This window comes from Pongo abelii, chromosome 3 (assembly GCF_028885655.2).
Source record: "Pongo abelii isolate AG06213 chromosome 3, NHGRI_mPonAbe1-v2.0_pri, whole genome shotgun sequence".
Taxonomy (NCBI): Eukaryota; Metazoa; Chordata; class Mammalia; order Primates; family Hominidae; genus Pongo; species Pongo abelii.
This window is the reverse complement of record NC_071988.2, coordinates 127,079,388-127,098,361: the sequence shown is the minus strand read 5'-3', so window position 1 is coordinate 127,098,361 and position 18,974 is coordinate 127,079,388. Positions and strand designations below refer to the sequence as shown.

Here is an 18,974-nt window from a genome sequence, read left to right as displayed (position 1 = left end):
TAGAAAAACTTAATATAAATCATCATTACTTTTATGGCTCAATATATATCTACATTTAATTGTGTAAATAGCATTCTTTGAAATAACAGCATTCCATGTTACACTAGAAAACCTCCGTGATACTGTTCAGCAATGCTTTAGTCCAGCTTTGGCTGCATATTAAAATTGCTTGGAGAGCCTATATAAATAAGCAGTGCCCTGGCTCCACCCAGAGCAATTTAATTCAGATAGATGAGAGACGGGGCTCTGGGAAACTTTTTTTTTTTTTTAATTGGTTGAAGCTGGTGAGGTGGTATTGATGTATGGCATGATCGAAAATAAGTATGTTAAATCACTTCTTCTCAAATGATTTGGGATGGAGGACTAGTTTTTTGGCTAGTTTATTTCTAATTGGTTGTAAATGGATACTTTAAAAAAATGCAATCAAAATGAATCGTTAGAAAAGTGTTGGCAGGGCACGGTGGCTCACGCCTGTAATCCCAGCACTTTGAGAGGCCGAGGCAGGTGGATCACGAGGTCAGCAGATCGAGACCATCCTGGCTAACACAGTGAAACCCCGTCTCTACTAAAAATACAAAAAATTAGCTGGGCATGGTGGCGGGTGCCTGTAGTCCCAGCTACTCGGGAGGCTGAGGCAGGAGAATGGCGTGAACCCGGGAGGCGGAGCTTGCAGTGAGCCGAGATTGCGCCACTGCACTCCAGCCTGGGCGACAAAGCGAGATTCTGTCTCAAAAAAAAAAAAAAAAAAAAGAGTTCCAGACCAGCCTGGCCAGCATAGTGAAACCCTGTCTCTACTAAGAATACAAAAATTAGCAGGCATGCTGGTGGGCACCTGCAATCCCAGCTACTTGGGATGCTGAGGCAGGAGAATTGCTTGAACCCGGGAGGTGGAGGTTGCAGTGAGCCGAGATTGTGCTGCTGCACTTCAGCCTGGGTGACAGAGCAAGACTCCATCTTGGGAGAAAAAAAAAAAAGAAAAGTGTAATTCAGGTTCCAATTTTTTATTATTAGATTCAACAGCTATAAAAATTGCTCTTTTAAATTGCTACAAATGTTTGTAAATGAGCCAGTAACAATCAGTTTGCAGACTGGCCCTGGTACTTGGCTATGCTTGGAGTACAGTGTTTTAAACCATCGTTGTTTCCCTGATAAATTGTTAGTTATTGATGTCAAAATGTGTGCAAATCAACTTTAACCTTAAGACTTTCTCTTTGTAAGGCAAACTGTAGGGAATTATTTTTACTCATCATTGACCTAGGGTCTCCTTTGGTTTATGCATTCTACAAAGTTCAGAAATTAAAAAAAGTGAAGCCATAGTCAGTTTGTAATTTTAGGGAGTCTGAACTCACTAGATAGGCAAGCTAAGTCTAGAATATTTAGTGTAGCTCTTGGTGAACTCTGTTTGATAGCTGTACTTTTGTCCTTAATTTTACACTGTGATTGTAACTTGGATTTAATTATTGTTTTATCATTTTAAAATATATTTGACTTCATAATTTTCTGTATATTGTCATTGATCTTCGTAACAACCTTGTGTGGTGAGTGGGACAGAGATTATCACACTTACTTTACAGATTGGAAAAGTGAGACTGAATCCTTACATGAGGGACTGGTTCTCTCACTTCTATTTTAGTTGGAAAATAAAAATTGAAACACATTTCTTGACTCCATTCTAGTTTTGTCACTACACATCAAAGATATTCTCAGACTTGTAACCTCTGACACTGTGTATAAGTGCTCAAGTGACATGGTGGCCTAAATTCGGCTGTGTTTTAGACAACTCTAATTTCTAGGAAAAATTTAAGGCATAGGTAGATGTATGATGGAGACTCTAAACATTTTTTTTGTGGGGGAAAACATCTAAACCATTTTTATAAGGGAGGTAACAAAAAATAAAAGGTAAAATTTTTAATGTTCTCTCTTTGTTTTGTTTTTAACTGCAGAATCTGTTTAATATGATTGTAGAAATACCTCGGTGGACAAATGCTAAAATGGAGGTACCGATATACTTTATTAATATAAAACCAAAATGATTGTAATGATATAAAACTTTGTTGCAAGTTGTTTGGCATAATATTTTGAATTTGGGATAGTTGAGAAAAATACTCAAAGCTAAGTATATACTTTATGGTTTTATAGAGTTTTTTTTTTCAATTTTGCCTCTCAGTTTGTTATATACATATTAATTTTCTTTTTTTCTCCTTTGAAAATGGCAAATCCTTTTAAAAGTTATTTAAGTAGATTCTGAGATATATTTGGTTCATAGATGGAACTGAAACTTTTATTTGGGGCTGATGGCAATTTTAATTTCTTAGGACTCAATTCTCCTTTAGATTTTATTCTACCAGGAAATAAATAATTTCCTGGTTAACTCAATTTATGGCTATCACAGAGCATCTGCTATTTTTCTGGTTAGTTTTTTTTTTTTTAAATTATTCCGGGAGATGAACCTATAAGAACTTCCCTTTTGCTTTTCAGAATTTTCTTGTTCTTTCTTCAGTTAGCTATAGAAGCTTATATATAAGCTTCCTTATAGTTCTAAGTGAAATTTAATTTATGTAACTTTGTTTAGTTATATAAACCTTCTATAACTTTAGGTGTGATAGCAAATATTATTTTAAGTATTTAAATTAGGCATTATTATGTAGGTGTATGTTTTTCAGAATTTATATTTGGAAGAGAATTGTCAGTACTATCACCAGGTCCTGGCAGTATTTTTTGTTAACACTTTACTAGGAAAAGGTAAAGATATTAGATTATTCTTTTGGTGTTGTTTCATGTATAATGTTTCATCATTCTTGCTGCTCTACCTCAGTTAGGTGTAGGATCCAAGGATCTGTGAGAATTTACCTAACTTAAGCAGTGTTTCTTCATTCAACATGGCTTATTTTTTTGTTTCCTATGTACATAGGTTTTAAAGATAGCAATGTGAATATACTTGATAGAAAACTAACTTTGAGGCCGAGTGCAGTGGCTCACACCTGTAATCCCAGCCCTTTGGGAAGCCGAGGCGGGCAGATCACTTGAGGCCAGGAGTTTGATTGAGACCAGCCTGGCCAACATGGCAAAACCCCATCTCTACTAAATATACAAAAATTAGCCGGGCACAAATTTTTGCATGGTGGTGCATGTCTGTAATCCCATCTACTCAGGAGACTGAGGCATGAGATTTGCTTGAACCCAGGAGGCAGAGGTTGCACTGAGCTGAGATCGCACCACTGCACTACAGCCTGGGTGACAGAATGAAACTCTGTCTCAAAAAAAAAAAAAAGAAAAAAGAAAACTAACTTTGAAATAAGATCAGTTTGTGAGAATCTCTTTTTTGGTGATTTTTTAACTTTATTGTATATTGACAATTTTTAATCATATATATTTATAGGGTACAAAGTGACATTATGACTTATGAATACAGTACGGAATAACTAAATCAAGCTAAATAATATATCTGTCACATCAAATACTTACCATTTTTTGTGGTGAGAACATATGAAATTTATTCATAGCGATTTTGAAATGTACATTATTAACTATACTCATCAAGTTGTGTTGTTGTCTCAACAACAAAAAATCTCATTCTTCCTGTCTGAGATTTTGTATCCTTTGACTATCATTTCCGTATTCCCCCTACCCTTACCCTCTGTAACCATAATTCTACTCTCTGCTTTTATGAGTTCAATTTTTTAGATTCCACATATAGGTGAGAACATGAGATATTTGTCTTTCTGTGCCTGGGTTATTTCACTTGCCATAATGTTCTCCAGTTTCATCCATGTTGCCACAAATGACAGAATGTTCTGCTTTTTTTAAGGCCAAGTGCTATTTTATTATGTATATATACCACATTTTCTTTATCCATTCATCTGTTGATGGACACTTAGGTTGATTATATATTATTTCCAATGTTTTTTGATGGAGTCTCTAGAGTTGTCTTTATATAAGATCGTATCATCAGCAAACAGTGACAGTTTCACTTTCTTTCCTACTTTGGATGCCTTTTATTGTTTTGTCTTGCCTAATTGCTCTGGCTAGGATGTCCAATACTATGTTGAATAAAAGTGGCAAAAGTGGGCATCCTTTTCTTTTTCCAAATCTTAGAGGAAAGGCTTTCAGCATTTCACTATTGAATATATGCTAGGAATCTTTGAGTTAGCTTTATTATCATAATATTGATGGTAATAAAGCCTGAGATTAGTAACAAAAGGCAAGTTGATTAATCTTTATCCTCTTGCCATCTCAATCATTTTATTATTTGTGTTAGAAATAATGGAGTACATAAATAATAGAGTGACTAAATATATAATCTGATGTTTCCTTTCCAGTTTTTCTCATATAGTGCTATAAATTAGTAATAAGAGCTGGCTTAATTTCTTTTAAAGCACCTTTGATCATTAAGTTGGAATATGAATGTTTAGTCTGAAAATAGCAGATTTTTAAAAGTACTATTTGGACATAGAATTAATTATTTCTTATCCCGTCCCTTTTTTTCCTTCTGTGATTTGCTTAGATTGCCACCAAGGAGCCAATGAATCCCATTAAACAATATGTAAAGGATGGAAAGCTACGCTATGTGGCAAATATCTTCCCTTACAAGGGTTATATATGGAATTATGGTACCCTCCCTCAGGTAACATTTTTGTTACAATGGTAAAACGTTTCTGTCTTCTGAAAAAATTGCCTTATAAATCCTGTGAACTACTTGAATTTACATTGGTTCTGAGGACATGTCATTTGGAGAGGTTTGTAAATTTGGAATTTATTAATGTGGATGGAGTTTTAGCATATCAATAAATTTTTGTTTTAAACCATATATATGTCTATACTCAAGTTCTTGGAGTCAGGCATATGGAATGTTCACATTTGACATTTTGAATACATTTTTTTTTCTGGCCTTGGCTATTAAGTGTCAGTGAAAAACTTTTAAGCGAGGCTTTATCTACAGTCATTCCTTTTAACATGACAAGTTATGCTTTTATACACATTCATATATGATAGCAAGAATTTTACATTTTAAACTTTAACAGATGAATGTGTTAAATTATTAACTTTTTTCCTGGAACTCATTGTAAATTGAATTGCACAACTTATATTATTTACTGTTATGAGTTAATAATTTTTAAGTAGAAAGCAGAGAAAACAAGAGCTAAATAATGACAAGGTAGCATTCCTGTTGGAGAATAACAACTATTTGCTTTTTTCCTTTCTTTACCTCTTTTGGTTTTCTCTCATGTTTCCTCATTCCCAGGAAGAGGTGTAACTCTTCCAGATTATTTAGTGAGTAAAACTCAGAATATGCTGAATCAAAATTCTAGGTTTTGGGGACACAGAGAACCATCTGCCTTTATGTTTATAAAAACCATAGACCATCTGTCTGGAAATTTAATTTTTATATTTTTATTTATTTTAATATTTTGCATGAAATTTCAAGATGGTATTGGGGAAATATCTGAGAAGAGAGTTCTTGTTTTATCCAACATGAAAAAGCAACTGCCTGTGTAGAATAAACATTCACAGGAAAAAAAAAAAATTGTTTTCTGAAGAGTCAGGCTGTCTCTGATTCAGTTAGACCACCCAAATGGATACATTCTTGGTTAAAATGGGCACTTCTAAAGTGATGTGCTAAGAATGAGAATGCCTGTGGAAACCATGAAAGCAGGTTTTCTAACTCTCCAGGTACCTAAATAGATATGCTGTTTGACCCAACAGCAAAAGGGTGAAAAAGTTCTATAAAGCTTAGGGGATGCAGCCTGTAGGAAATGTGTGGATGAGGGGAATGCTGAAGAAGCCAATGAATTAGAGACAGACAAAAACAGAGAAGTAAGTAGAGGAGCTAGAGAATAAACTAAAGTGCATGTATTTATTTCTTTAAACATTTATTAAGGATTTATGTGCTAGGCAGGATATTAGGTGTTGGGTATATAAAGACAGATGAAATTGAGATGTAACATCAAGGCCTTATAATAAGTGACTGGAAAATGTGGGTTTGGGAGTGAGATTGTCACTTTCTAGTAATGTGGCCTTGGAAAAGATACTTTTCCTCATTTTCTTCATCTGTAAAATGGAGAACATAAAATATCTACTTCTTATCTTTGTATTGAGATTAAATGAGTTACTGCATTTGAATAGTGTGTAACATGTAGTAATCAATTATTGTTATAATTAAGACTGGTACTTTTATTATCGTATGGTTCTTTCCCTAAAGTTATTTATAGTCTGATTGGGGCAATCCACAACTAAACCGCTGGTTATGATCTGGTATAATAGGCACTACTAATTCATCTACTAATTTAAAATTATGAAAAAAATTAAAAAGCAAACCTATTGACAGGAAGGAGAGAAGGGGAGGAATGGAGGTAAAAACAAAAGAAGCTTCTGTAGTTTTCTATTTAAAGTCCTGCCAAATTTCTGTGCTCCTCTGGATGTGTTTGGATTTCAAGATGTTCTGCAGTGGTATTAATCTGGCAGGTATGGTAGTTCTTCTACTAAGAAAACATAATTAGACTGTGGTAGTCCCTTAATTCATTATTCACCCTGCATTCACCATTGCCTACCTAAGTTTCATACTCCATCCAACATCCAAATTGATATTTTTAAAACACAAATTTGCAGATGCTTTTCTTGTACAAGAACGCTTTAATGGTCTCCTGTTGCTTAAAAGATAAAATACAAAATTCTTAACACTGCTACTCAACTCTGTGTGATCTGGCCTCCGCTTACTTCTCTATCCTCATTTTGCAGCATTCCTCCTTTCTCACGTCTATCCATCACAAAGTCTTCTTCAGTGTTTCTAACTTACCTCATTGTATCCTCACCAGGCCTTCACCAAACTGTTCATTCATTCAATACATATTTATTAAAGGCCTGTATATTTGCAAGGTGTTCTTGTAAGTACTGCAGGTAAAGCAGTGATAAAAAGTGACAAATATTTCTCTGGAGCTTTTATTTTAGTCAGATAAACAGACAATAAACAAAATAAACCCCAAGTAAAATGTCAGGTGGTGGTAAGTATGTCATAGAAAAGTTAAGCAGGGAATGGGGCTAGGGGATGTTAGGATTGTTGCAATTTAGACAGGGAGATGATCTCAGTGAGAAGGTGTTATTTGAGTAAAGATCTAAAGGAAGTGAGGGAACAAGTAGTGTGGACATCTAGAGGAAGAGCAGTCCAACCAGAAACAGCAAGTATAAAGGTCCTGAGGTGGAAAGAGGCCTAGCATGTGTGAGTATCAAAAAGGAAGCCAGTGTGGCTAGAATGGAAGTGAAAGAAGAAATAGACCTGCATTCTCTCTGCCATTTTCAACTAGAGATCTGTACTACTTTTTTAAACCTGACTGATCTTAGAGAGAGAGAGAGAGAGAGTGTGTGTGTGTAGGTGTGTGTGTGTGTGAATAGACCATAAATTTCATATAAGTTAGTTAGTTATCAAAGAAAATAACTAAATTGAATGATGTTTTTAAGAATGCTGAAATCATGCCAGTTGCTTATGGGATAGCTTATGGAATAGCTCTACCTGATTTTTTTTTTTTTTTCCTGCTTGATTGTTGATGTTCAGACATGACCCTGTTAAAATGAGAGCCAGCCTGTGGTCCCATTTACCTTTTTAATCTCATCTCCAACTCTCCTTCTGCCTTTTGCTTCACTTCCACACTGGCACTCTGGTGCTCAGAGCACACTCATGTCTCAAGCCCTCACCTTCACTGTGTCCTCTCCCTGGAACACTCCTTTCCAGGCATGCACATGGCTTCCTTAAATTGCCCTTAAGTCATCTTCTTCATAGTATCTGCCAACCATCCTTTAAAACTTCTAACCCTACTCCCATTCCCCCTCTCATACTTTATTTCCCTTTTCTATAACACCTGCCAAATTGTAACCTGCTGTATAATTCATTTATTATGTTTATTGTTAATTTCTCCCAGCTAGAATTCAGACTTCATGAGGGCAGGAATTCTGTCTCTTTTGTTCACTGATACATTCTGACTACCCAGCTTAGTGCCTGCCATGGAGTCAATAACTGTGAAATGAATAAATTAATGCATTGTGTATGTGTGTCACATTTGTCTCATAGGCGTGTGTGGGTACTTTTGCTGTTCTATGATTCGTCTTGTAACAGCAAGAAACTTGTTCAAAGCAGTTACCGAGCCAACTGTGTGCTTAGAAGAACGTTTAAGCAGCAGAATACTGTTTAAGTAGTAGTCTGTCCACTTAGCTTGTGATTCATCAGTATGCCATCGTTATTCAGACCTTCAGCTGTCTAGACCATTAGCCTGAATAGCATCTCCCACACTCCTAATAATGCCTTCCTCAAAGTTTGAGCTTCCCTGGGCAAAAATTCATCTTCGTCTTCCCACCAGTTTATTCATATTGCCCACATGTAATGGGTTATTTCAGTGTTGTATCTCATTGAGTGAATATTTAGAATACCTGTCTGGAAAATATTAAAAGACTAGATTCAGTTTAAATTCAAAATTTCTTCAGTCTTAATGTAGTATTGATATGTTTATTTTGTGCTTAATTATAAATTTGGTTCATTGACCTCCCCAATCAAATATATAGTACTACTTATTAGCTTTATAACCTGAGACAAGTGACTAAATCTCTCTAGGCCTGTTTGTTTATCTGGATGATCATACTACCTACCCCACAAGGTTATTGTGAGTATTGAATGAGTTGATCAGAGATGTTTGGCCCCATAGTGGGTTCTTAATAATATTAACTCAATGATGATGATTAGCTACTAGTAGTAAAAACACTGGTAGAGGCTTTTGCTCCAAATTAAAGCTGGGAAAGCATAGGTAATGGCTCATCCCTGTAATTCCAGTTCTTTGGGAGGCCAAGACAAGAGGATCAGTTGAGGCCAGGAGTTTAAGGTTGCAGTGAGCCATGGTCATACCACTGTTCTTCAGCCTGGGTGGCAGAGTGAAACCCTCTCTTAAAAAAAAAAAAAAAGACGACGGTAGTGGGAAAGTCAAAGGTCTTCCTTCGACTTGTGATAGGAATGCTGGTTAATCAGGAAGATATTCTTAAGAACCACCTGTATATATGGCTTTGTATGATTCAGGGATTTTTTAAGAGACCTAAGGCCCCTCCCCCTCCCCGTCCCCTCCCCCTCCCCTCCCCGTCCCCTTCCCCTCCCCCCTCCCCTCCCCCTCCCCTCCCCCTCCCCTCCCCCTCCCCTCCCCTCCGCCTCTCCCTCCCCTCCCCTCCCCCTCCCGCTCTCCCTCCCCCTCCCGCTCCCTCCTTCCGTCTCCCTCTCCTTCTTTTTTCGGTCTCCCTCTGTTGCCGAAGCTGGACTGTACTGCGGTGATCTCGGCTCGCTGCAACCTCCCTGCCTCGGGCTCCTGTGATTCTCCTGCCTCGGCCTGCCGAGTACCTGGTATTGCAGGCGCACACCACCACGCCTGACTGGTTTTTGTGTTTTTGGTGGAGACAGGGTTTCGCCCTGTTGACCGGGCTGGTCTCCAGCTCCTGGCCTCGAGTGATCTGCCCGCCTCGGCCTCCCAAGGTGCTGGGATTGCAGATGGAGTCTCGCTCACTCAGTGCTCAATGTTGCTCAGGCTGGAGTGCAGTGGCGTGATCTCAGCTCGCTACAACCTCCACCTCCCAACCGCCTGCCTTGGCCTCCTAAAGTGCTAAGATTACAGCCTCTGCCCTGCCACCACCCCGTCTAGGAAGTGAGGAGCGTCTCTGCCTGGCCGTCCATCGTCTGGGATGTGAGGAGCCCCTCTGCCCGGCTGCCCTGTCTGGGAAGTGAGGAGCGCCTCTGCCCGGCCGCCATCCCGTCTAGGAAGTGAGGAGCGTCTCTGCCGGGCCGCCCATCGTCTGGGATGTGAGGAGCGCCTCTGCCCAGTCGCCCCACTTGGGAGGTGAGGAGCACCTCTGCCCGGCCGCCACCCCGTCTGGGAGGAAGTGAGGAGCGCCTCTGCCCGGCCGCCCCGTCTGGGAAGTGAGGAGCGCCTCTACCTGGCCGCCCCGTCTGGAAAGTGAGGAGCGCCTCTGCCCGGCCGCCCAACGTCTGGGAAGTGAGGAGCGCTTCTGCCCGGCCACCCTGTCTGGGAGATGAGCGCCTCTGCCCGGCCGCCCAACGTCTGGGAAGTGAGGAGCGCCTCTGCCCGGCCGCCCCATCTGGGAGGTGAGGAGTGCCTCTGCCCGGCCGCCACCCCGTCTGGGAGGAAGTGAGGAGCACCTCTGTCTGGCCGCTCCGTCTGGGAGATGAGGAGCACCTCTGCCCAGCCGCCCCGTCTGGGAGGTGAGGAGCGCCTCTGCCTGGCTGCCACCCCGTCTGAGAGGAAGTGAGGAGCGCCTCTGCCCGGCGCCCCATCTGGGAAGTGAGGAGCGCCTCTGCCCGGCCGCCACCCCGTCTGGGAGGTGAGAAGCGCCTCTGCCCGGCCGCCACCCCGTCTGGGAAGCGAGGAGCACCTCTGCCTGGCCGCCCCATCTGGGAGGTGAGGAGCGCCTCTGCCCGGCCGCTCCGTCTGGGAGGTGAGGAGCGCCTCTGCCCGGCCGCCACCCCATCTGGGAAGCGAGGAGCGCCTCTGCCCGGGCGCCCCGTCTGGGAAGTGAGGAGCGCCTCTGCCCGGCCACCACCCCGTCTAGGAAGCGAGGAGCGCCTCTGTCCGGCCGCCCCGTATGGGAAGTGAGGAGCGCCTCTGCCCGGCCGCCCTGTCTTGGAGGTGAGGAGCGCCTCTGCCCGGCTGCCACCCCGTCTGGGAGGAAGTGAGGAGCGCCTCTGCCCGGCCGCCCCGTCTGGGAGGTGAGGAGCGCCTCTGCCCGGCCGCTCCCTCTGGGAAGTGAGGAGCACCTTTGCCCGGCCGCCCATCGTCTGGGAGATGAGGAGCGCCTCTGCCCGGCCACCCCATCTGGGAGGTGAGGAGGGCCTCTGCCCGGCCGCCCCGTCTGGGATGTGAGGAGCGCCTCTGCCTGGCCGCCCCATCTGGGAAGTGAGGAACGCCTCTGCCCGGCCACCCTGTCTGGGAGGTGAGGAGCGCCTCTGCCTGGCTGCCACCCTGTCTGGGAGGAAGTGAGGAGCGCCTCTGCCTGGCCGCCCCGTCTGGGAGGAAGTGAGGAGCGCCTCTGCCTGGCCGCCCCGTCTGGGAGGAAGTGAGGAGCACCTCTGTCTGGCCGCTCCGTCTGGGAGATGAGGAGCACCTCTGCCCAGCCGCCCCGTCTGGGAGGTGAGGAGCGCCTCTGCCTGGCTGCCACCCCGTCTGGGAGGAAGTGAGGAGCGCCTCTGCCCGGCGCCCCATCTGGGAAGTGAGGAGTGCCTCTGCCCGGCCGCCACCCTGTCTTGGAGGTGAGAAGCGCCTCTGCCCGGCCGCCACCCCGTCTGGGAAGCGAGGAGCGCCTCTGCCTGGCCGCCCCATCTGGGAGGTGAGGAGCGCCTCTGCCTGGCCACCCATCGTCTGGGAGGTGAGGAGCGCCTCTGCCCGGCCGCCCCGTCTGGGAAGTGAGCGCCTCTGCCCAGCCGCCCGGTCTGGGAAGTGAGGAGCGCCTCTGCCCGGCCGCCCCCTCTGGGAAGTGAGGAGCGCCTCTGCCCGGCCGCCACCCCGTCTGGGAGGAAGTGAGGAGTGCCTCTGCCCGGCCGCCACCCCATCTGGGAAGCGAGGAGCGCCTCTGCCCGGCCGCCCCGTCTGGGAAGTGAGGAGCGCCTCTGCCCGGCCGCCACCCCATCTGGGAAGCGAGGAGTGCCTCTGCCTGGCCGCCCCGTCTGGGAAGTGAGGAGCGCCTCTGCCCGGCTGCCACCCCGTCTGGGAGGAAGTGAGGAGCGCCTCTGCCCGGCCGCCCCGTCTGGGAGGTGAGGAGCGCCTCTGCCCGGCCGCCCCCTCTGGGAAGTGAGGAGCACCTTTGCCCGGCCGCCCATCGTCTGGGAGGTGAGGAGCGCCTCTGCCCGGCCACCCCGTCTGGGAGGTGAGGAGGGCCTCTGCCCGGCCGCCCCGTCTGGGATGTGAGGAGTGCCTCTGCCCGGCCGCCCCATCTGGGAAGTGAGGAGCGCCTCTGCCCGGCCACCCTGTCTGGGAGGTGAGGAGCGCCTCTGCCTGGCTGCCACCCCGTCTGGGAGGAAGTGAGGAGCCCCTCTGCCCGGCCGCCCCGTCTGGGAGGTGAGGCGCGTCTCTGCCCGGCCGCCCCGTCTGGGAGGTGAGGAGCGCCTCTGCCCGGCCGCCCCGTCTGGGAGGTGAGGAGCGCCTCTGCCCGGCCGCCCCGTCTGGGAGGTGAGGAGCGCCTCTGCCCGGCCGCCCCGTCTGGGAGGTGAGGAGCGCCTCTGCCCGGCCGCCCCGTCTGGGAGGTGAGGAGCGCCTCTGCCCGGCCGCCCCGTCTGGGAGGTGAGGAGCGCCTCTGCCCGGCCGCCCCGTCTGGGAGGTGAGGAGCGCCTCTGCCCGGCTGCCCTGTCTGGGAGGTGAGGAGCGCCTCTGCCCGGCCGCTCTGTCTGGGAGGTGTACCCAACAGCTCCGAAGAGACAGCGACGATCGGGAGTGGGCCATGAGGACGATGGCGGTTTTGTTGAAAAGAAGCGGGGGAAGTGTGGGAAAAAGAAAGGAGAGATCAGATTGTTGCTGTGTCTGTGTAGAAAGAGGTGGGCATAGGAGACTCCATTTTGTTCTGACTAGGAGAAATTCTTCTGCCTTGGGATGCTGTTGATCTATGGCCTTTCCCCCAGCCCCGTGCTCTCTGAAACATGTGCTGTGTCAACTCAGGGTTAAATGGATTAAGGGCGGTGCAAGATGTGCTTTGTTAAACAGATGCTTGAAGGCAGCATGCTCTTTAAGAGTCATCACCACTCCCTAATCTCAAGTACCCAGGGGCACAAACACTGCAGAAGGCCGCAGGGACCTCTGCCTAGGAAAACCAGAGACCTTTGTTCATGTGTTTATCTCCTGACCTTCTCTCCACTATCATCCTATGACCCTGCCATATCCCCCTCTCCGAGAAACACCCAAGAATGATCAATAAATACTTCATAAAAAAAAAAAAAAAGAAAACTAGTAAAGAGGAAAAGGTCCAATATTTGGAAAAACAGCAGGTTTAGAGGAAGTACATAGAATCTAAGAACAAATGATGTTTATTTTGTTAGACTCGCATGTAATTATTTTGTACTTTCCTGATTTTGCTTTATCTTTGTTAATGCTATAATTAAAAACACATTTGGGTAAAAAAAAAAAAAAAAAAAAAAGTGAATTTTTTTCACTCAGAGATCCATACCAAAAAAAAAAAAAAAAAAAAAGAGACCTAAGGACCAGAATGTGGTGATTAGAAATGTATTGGCCAGTACTTACAGATTGTAAGGTAATAATCACAAACACCTGCATGAAAATGAGAAGGATTTGTTTTAGGGTATAACAATAATGTGTGTATTCTGATTTATTCATTTTTATAACTTTGTAATCATCTTTTCTATAATACTGTTTTCCTGTTGATAGGTTGTTTGTAGCTTTCTTGGGTCCATGCTGAAGTTTTCCTGTATAGATAGTATATATACTTATATACCTGTTAGTCAAATTTGAGTTGTATAACTATTCTATAGATAGTATATATACTTATATACCTGTTAGTCAGATTATGAGTTGTATAACTATTTTACTTTACTAAGTATTTCCAGATTGTTTATAAAAGAAGTTGTGACAATTTATACTCCTGCCAGCAGTATATAGGGTTCCAATACCCTACATCCTTACTAATATTTTAGATTATAAGATTTTTAGGTTTTTGAAATAGTATCTTATTGTGATTTTAATTAGTATTTCTCTGATCAGACTAGGTGTCTTTTCTTAATTTATAAGTCATTCATGTTTCCCCTTCTTTTAATTACCTGTTCATATCTTCAGCCCATTTTAGTTGGGTTGCCCTTTTTCTTATTTAGTTGCCAAAACTATTTCTAAAGTCTGGAAGCTAATCTTTTTTCATTTTTGTGAAACCAATATTAAGATTTTGAACTTCTGCTTCTTGATAGTTCTTCTCCAGTGTTTGTTCTTCTCTAGTTATTTGTCTGTTAATAGTTAAACACATAAGACTCCACAAGAGGGCGTACCCAAAGCTTAAATTTGTCAAGATTTCCTTTCTTGTTGAAGTTATACTGTATTTTCAAGTTAAATTAGAGGTGACATAGTGTGTATCTCTTTTTGTAGTAAAAACTAAGGCCTGTAGGTGCAGAGTATTAAAGGTTGGAAATAAAGAGAACCAGTCTGGTATTTTTGCTGGTAAGGAAAATCATGAAGAATTGGCCCTAAACATAACAATATTGTAGAGTTTAAGAATTTTCCACTTGGGTACTTAATTTCTCAACGTGTGGAACCATATTGCTAGGTAATGTTGAAATTGGAGTTCTGAGGACCAACCAACCAACAGAAATATTCACCACAACCAAGTTAATGTCAAGACAGTCTTTGTCTCTGTGTGAGGAAGGACTTAAAAAAAAATTAATGCTCATCAAAATTGTGATAAGTAGGTCATAAGTATGTGGGCTTCCTGTTCACTGGTAGCATTCATGCAGATTGTAAATGAGCGCTAACAATCTCAGCATTTTAGGGCTAGGATGTGTCTAAAGATCCTCTTATTGGCTGGCACAGTGGCTCACGCCTGTAATCCCAGCACTGTGGGAGGCTGAGGCAGGTGGATCACAAGGTCAGGAGATCGAGACCATCCTGGTTAACACAGTGAAACCCCATCTACACTAAAAATACAAAAACATTAGCCAGGCGTGGTGGTGGGCGCCTGTAGCCTGTAGTTCCAGCCACTTGGGAGGCTGAGGCAGGAGAATCGCTTGAACCCAGGAGGAGCTTGCAGTGAGCCCAGATCGTGCCAGTGCACTCCAGCCTGGGAGACAGAGGGAGGCTCTGTCTGCAAAAAAAAAAAAAAAGATCCTCTTATTTAAGCCTTTCTTAGTGGCTGAAGAAACAGATCTGGATGGTTTAGTCAAGATAGTTTGTGGTAGAATCTAGATGTTTTCCTTTAGGCCAATGGGACTTCTAGCTTGTCGCATTTGTTCTCTTGGGAGTGGGAGTAGGGATAAGCAGAATTATGAGACGGGATTTCTGCATTAGCAAGGAGGAACCTCTCAGGTATTTTCTGATTCTGCAGTAGGTTGTTTGATTCTGATTATACCTGGGTGTCCCATCCTGGTTTCCCAGCACTTTAAGATTACCTTTATTGCATTTGTCTCAAATGCCATACCATTTATTAACATGACACTCTCCACTGTATTGACTGTTTCCTATACATCTCTGTTACTGGCCCAAAGTAGGTACTCAATAAATATTTTACTGTATGAATGAATGCCTGTTAATAGAAAAAAAGAAGCAGTAACGGGAAGACTGGGAAAGAACAGAACCTCTATAGGAAAGTTACTTAGGAGATTCTCAGAGTAAGAGAAGGTATTTGAAAGAAGAGAACCGTGAAGTAGATGGAGTTATATTTGAAAATAAATGCCATTCAATTGTTATCATAATTTGCACATAAAAAATAATTGATTAGTAGCATGAGTTCTAAAACAATCTTTACCATATAGAAACCATGAGTTTGTGCAAGTTTAAACTCTGTGTTTCAATTTACTTATCTATAAAATGGAATTCGTTATGGTACATTATTCATGCGGTATGTATGTATATATGTATATGTTGTGTGTGTATATGTTAGCTAGAAAGTGTTTGTCACCTATGACCAGTATGTAAGATTAACTATTGTGGTTATTCTTACATTTTCTTAGTAGTATTAGTATTTGGGGCAGTGAAATGTTGTTGGACTTCATTTATTGATTTTTTTTTTAAGATAAAGTTAGGCCAGGTTATTTCTGAATAAACTAATTAGTACTAGAAGGAAAATACTGGAATTTCTCTAATGCTTAGCTGTAAATAAGTTTATTTGTAATTATCTATATAAAATTAAAGGAAATAAGCTTAGATAACCTGAAATCTTAGATAATAATGACAATCTGATTCTTGGGATGACAGTCTCTATATCCCTTTTAGTTTAAATTTAAAGCAAATAATTTTAGGGAACTTCTACAGTTCCATTTAGAATCAGGCAATTCTGAGGCTTTTTGGGAGAGGTAGTGCCTAAGGGATCTTTAACCTTCTAGCAAATTTCTATTATGGTCTTCATTTATAAAAATTCCTATGTGTATATTTTGTAACCAACAGGGTATAATCTTGCCAGTAAACTAAAAAATTGATGTCTTTTCATGTTTTTATCAAGGTCCTTGAGATTTGACAGGTAGAGGATTTTTTAATGGAATGAATAAGACAAAATAGGTTTTTATTTTCTTTAGTAGTGTTTTGTCCTTTCATTTATAAAGGGAAAACTGGGTTCCTTTCAGTAATTTAGATCCGTGTGCTGTTACCATGTCAAAGGAAGCAGTGAATGACGGAAGCCACAGTTGAGGCAGTCAGTGGAAACACAGAAACAAGGGTGCAGACAGTGGGAACATCCCCTGAAACTCTAAAAGTGAATGTGAATTTATTCCCTGACTGAACTTGGAAGACGAGTATGTCCGGATATACCACCCACTTGCAGATGCAATTATACCAGCAATTGAGAGACAGAGGGAGGAAATACTATAAATCTCTTTTAAATATTATGATCCTTAGGGACATACTTGCCTGTTGACCTTGGGCCTATGTAATTTCTGATAATGTTTTCTTTGGATTATTGTTATCTATAAAAGTTTGTGATTATGTGGAAAGATTAAAGTACATTATAGTATTAACTTACATTTCTGCTTTTTTTTAAAAAAAATTTTAGACTTGGGAAGATCCCCATGAAAAAGATAAGAGCACGAACTGCTTTGGAGATAATGATCCTATTGATGTTTGCGAAATAGGCTCAAAGGTTTGTTTTATAGACTGTATTAATTCTAACATGAGTTTTGGTTTATTCATGCCATAAAATTTCATTTTAGCCTCTAGTTCTTCAGTTCTTCAGAGTTCAAGCCTGTTGATTTCTCTGTTATCAGCCCCTCCTTTTATCTTCACTTTCTTGTCTTAAACCAGGGGTTGGTAAATTTTAGCCCTGTAACAAGTCAAAGCCAGCCTAACACCTGTTTTTATAAATAACGCAGGTATGCCCATTCATGTACATACTGTCTATGACTGCTTTTACACTACGACGGTAGAGTTGAGGACTTGTAGCAGAGATAATGTAGTCTACAAAGCCTTTTGTTATTATTTTATTATTTTATATCTACCATCTGACCCTTTATGGAAAAATTTGCCAAGTCCTGTCTTCACCTTCCTTGCCTATTATTTAGATAAAAACTTCAATTCTCATGAAAGTCATCTGATACTTTTTCATTTTTTGTGTGCCTGCTTCCAGGTTGCCACATCCTACTGAATAAAAACAAAATCCACAATTTCAGAGATTGATGCTACCCATCAATTCTTCTATATGTCTTTGGTCAGTTCTTTCTTCTATTTTCTACTACGTTTATTGTTACTATTTCTTGTTCTCTGCAGACATTCAACTCTTCTCCCTTTTTTCTCACTCCTAGAAGAACGTCTTACCTTTAATTGTGTAGAGCTCAGAAACCAGCACATAAAAACTCTCAATGTGGTTTAAATTTGTATTTCTCTGATGATTAGTGATGTAGAGCATTTTTCATGTGTTTCTTGGCCACTTATATTTCTTTTTTTGAGAAATGTCGGTTCATGTCCTTTGCCCACTTTTTAATGTTTTTCTTGTTGAGTTGTTTGAGTTGTCTTAGTCCTTTGTTGGAGGCATAATTTGCAGATTTTTTTCTCCCATTCTGTAGGCTGTTTATTTTGTTGATTATTTCTTCTGCTATGCAGAAGCTTTTTAGTTTAATTAAGTCCCATTTGTCTATTTTTGTTTTCATTGCATTTGCTTTTGGGGTCTTCATCATAAATTCTTTGCCTAGGCGATATCCAGAGAGTTTTTCCTAGATTTTCTTTGGCAATTTTTATAGTTTCAGATCTTAACATTTAGGTCTTTAATCCATCTTGAGTTAATTTTTGTATGTGGTGAGAGATTGGGGTCCAGTTTCATTCTTCAGCCTATGGCTAGCCAGTTTTCCCAGTACCATTTATTGAATAGAGTCTCCTTTCCCCATTATTTTTTTGTTATTTGTTGAAGATCAGTTGGTTATAGGTATGTGACTTCGTTTGTTCTCTATTTTGTTCCATTGATCTATGTGTTTATTTTTGTACCAGTACCATGTTTATTTTTATACCAGTAGTACAGCTATGTGGTATAATTTGTTGCTGGGTAATGTGATGCCTCCAGATTTGTTCTTTTTTGCTTAGGATTGCTTTGACTATTTTGGCTTTTGTTTGGTTCCATATAAACATTAGGATTGTTTTTTCCTAATGCTGTGAAAAAATGACATTGGTAATTTGATAGGAATTACACTGAATCTCCAGATTGCTTTGAGCAATATTGGCATTTTAACAATATTGATTCTTCCAATCCATGAGCATGGGATGTTTTTCTCTCTGATTGTGTCATCTGTGATTCCTTTCATCAGCGTTTTGTAGTTCTTGCAGAGATCTTTTACCCACTTGATTAAATGTATTCCTGCGGGGGGTGTGTGTGTGTGTGGGTGGGTGTGTGTGTGTGTGTGTGTGTGGCTGTTGCAAATGAGATTTTTTTATTTGGTTCTCAGCTTGAACATTATTGGTATGTAGAAATACTATTAATTTTTATACATAGATTTTGTATCCTTAAACTTTATTGAAGTTGTTTATCAAGTCTAGGAGTCTTTTGGAGGAGCCTTTAGGGTTTCCTAGGTACATTATCATGTCATTAGTGAACAGAGATAATTTGACTTCCTCTTTTCCAATTTAGATACCTTTTATTTTCTTCTCTTGTGTGATTGGTCTGGCTAGGACTTCCAGTACTATGTTGGATGGGAGTGGTGAGACTGGACATCCTTGTCTTATTCTGGTGCTTACAGGAAATGCTTTCAACTTTTTCACATTTGGTATGATGTTGGTTATGGGTTTGTCATAGATGGCTCTTATTATTTTGAGGTATGTTCC

The 18,974-nt window shown here is 41.9% G+C and overlaps 1 protein-coding gene across 8 annotated transcripts in view; it reads left to right on the top strand.

Annotated features, from left to right (window-relative positions):
- The window catches only part of PPA2 (inorganic pyrophosphatase 2), a 112,425-nt gene that overhangs the window by 23,019 nt on the left and 70,432 nt on the right, over window positions 1-18,974 (top strand). For 6 of the 8 annotated variants that reach the window (XM_002815026.5, XM_063723561.1, XM_063723564.1 and 3 more), the window contains 3 exons: window positions 1,944-1,997; window positions 4,505-4,624; window positions 16,723-16,809. In XM_002815026.5, the coding sequence (XP_002815072.1) occupies window positions 1,944-1,997; window positions 4,505-4,624; window positions 16,723-16,809 (261 nt within the window). The remainder of the gene's footprint in view (window positions 1-1,943; window positions 1,998-4,504; window positions 4,625-16,722; window positions 16,810-18,974) is intronic. The other 2 variants (XM_054554237.1, XM_063723563.1) reach the window with 1 other exon arrangement.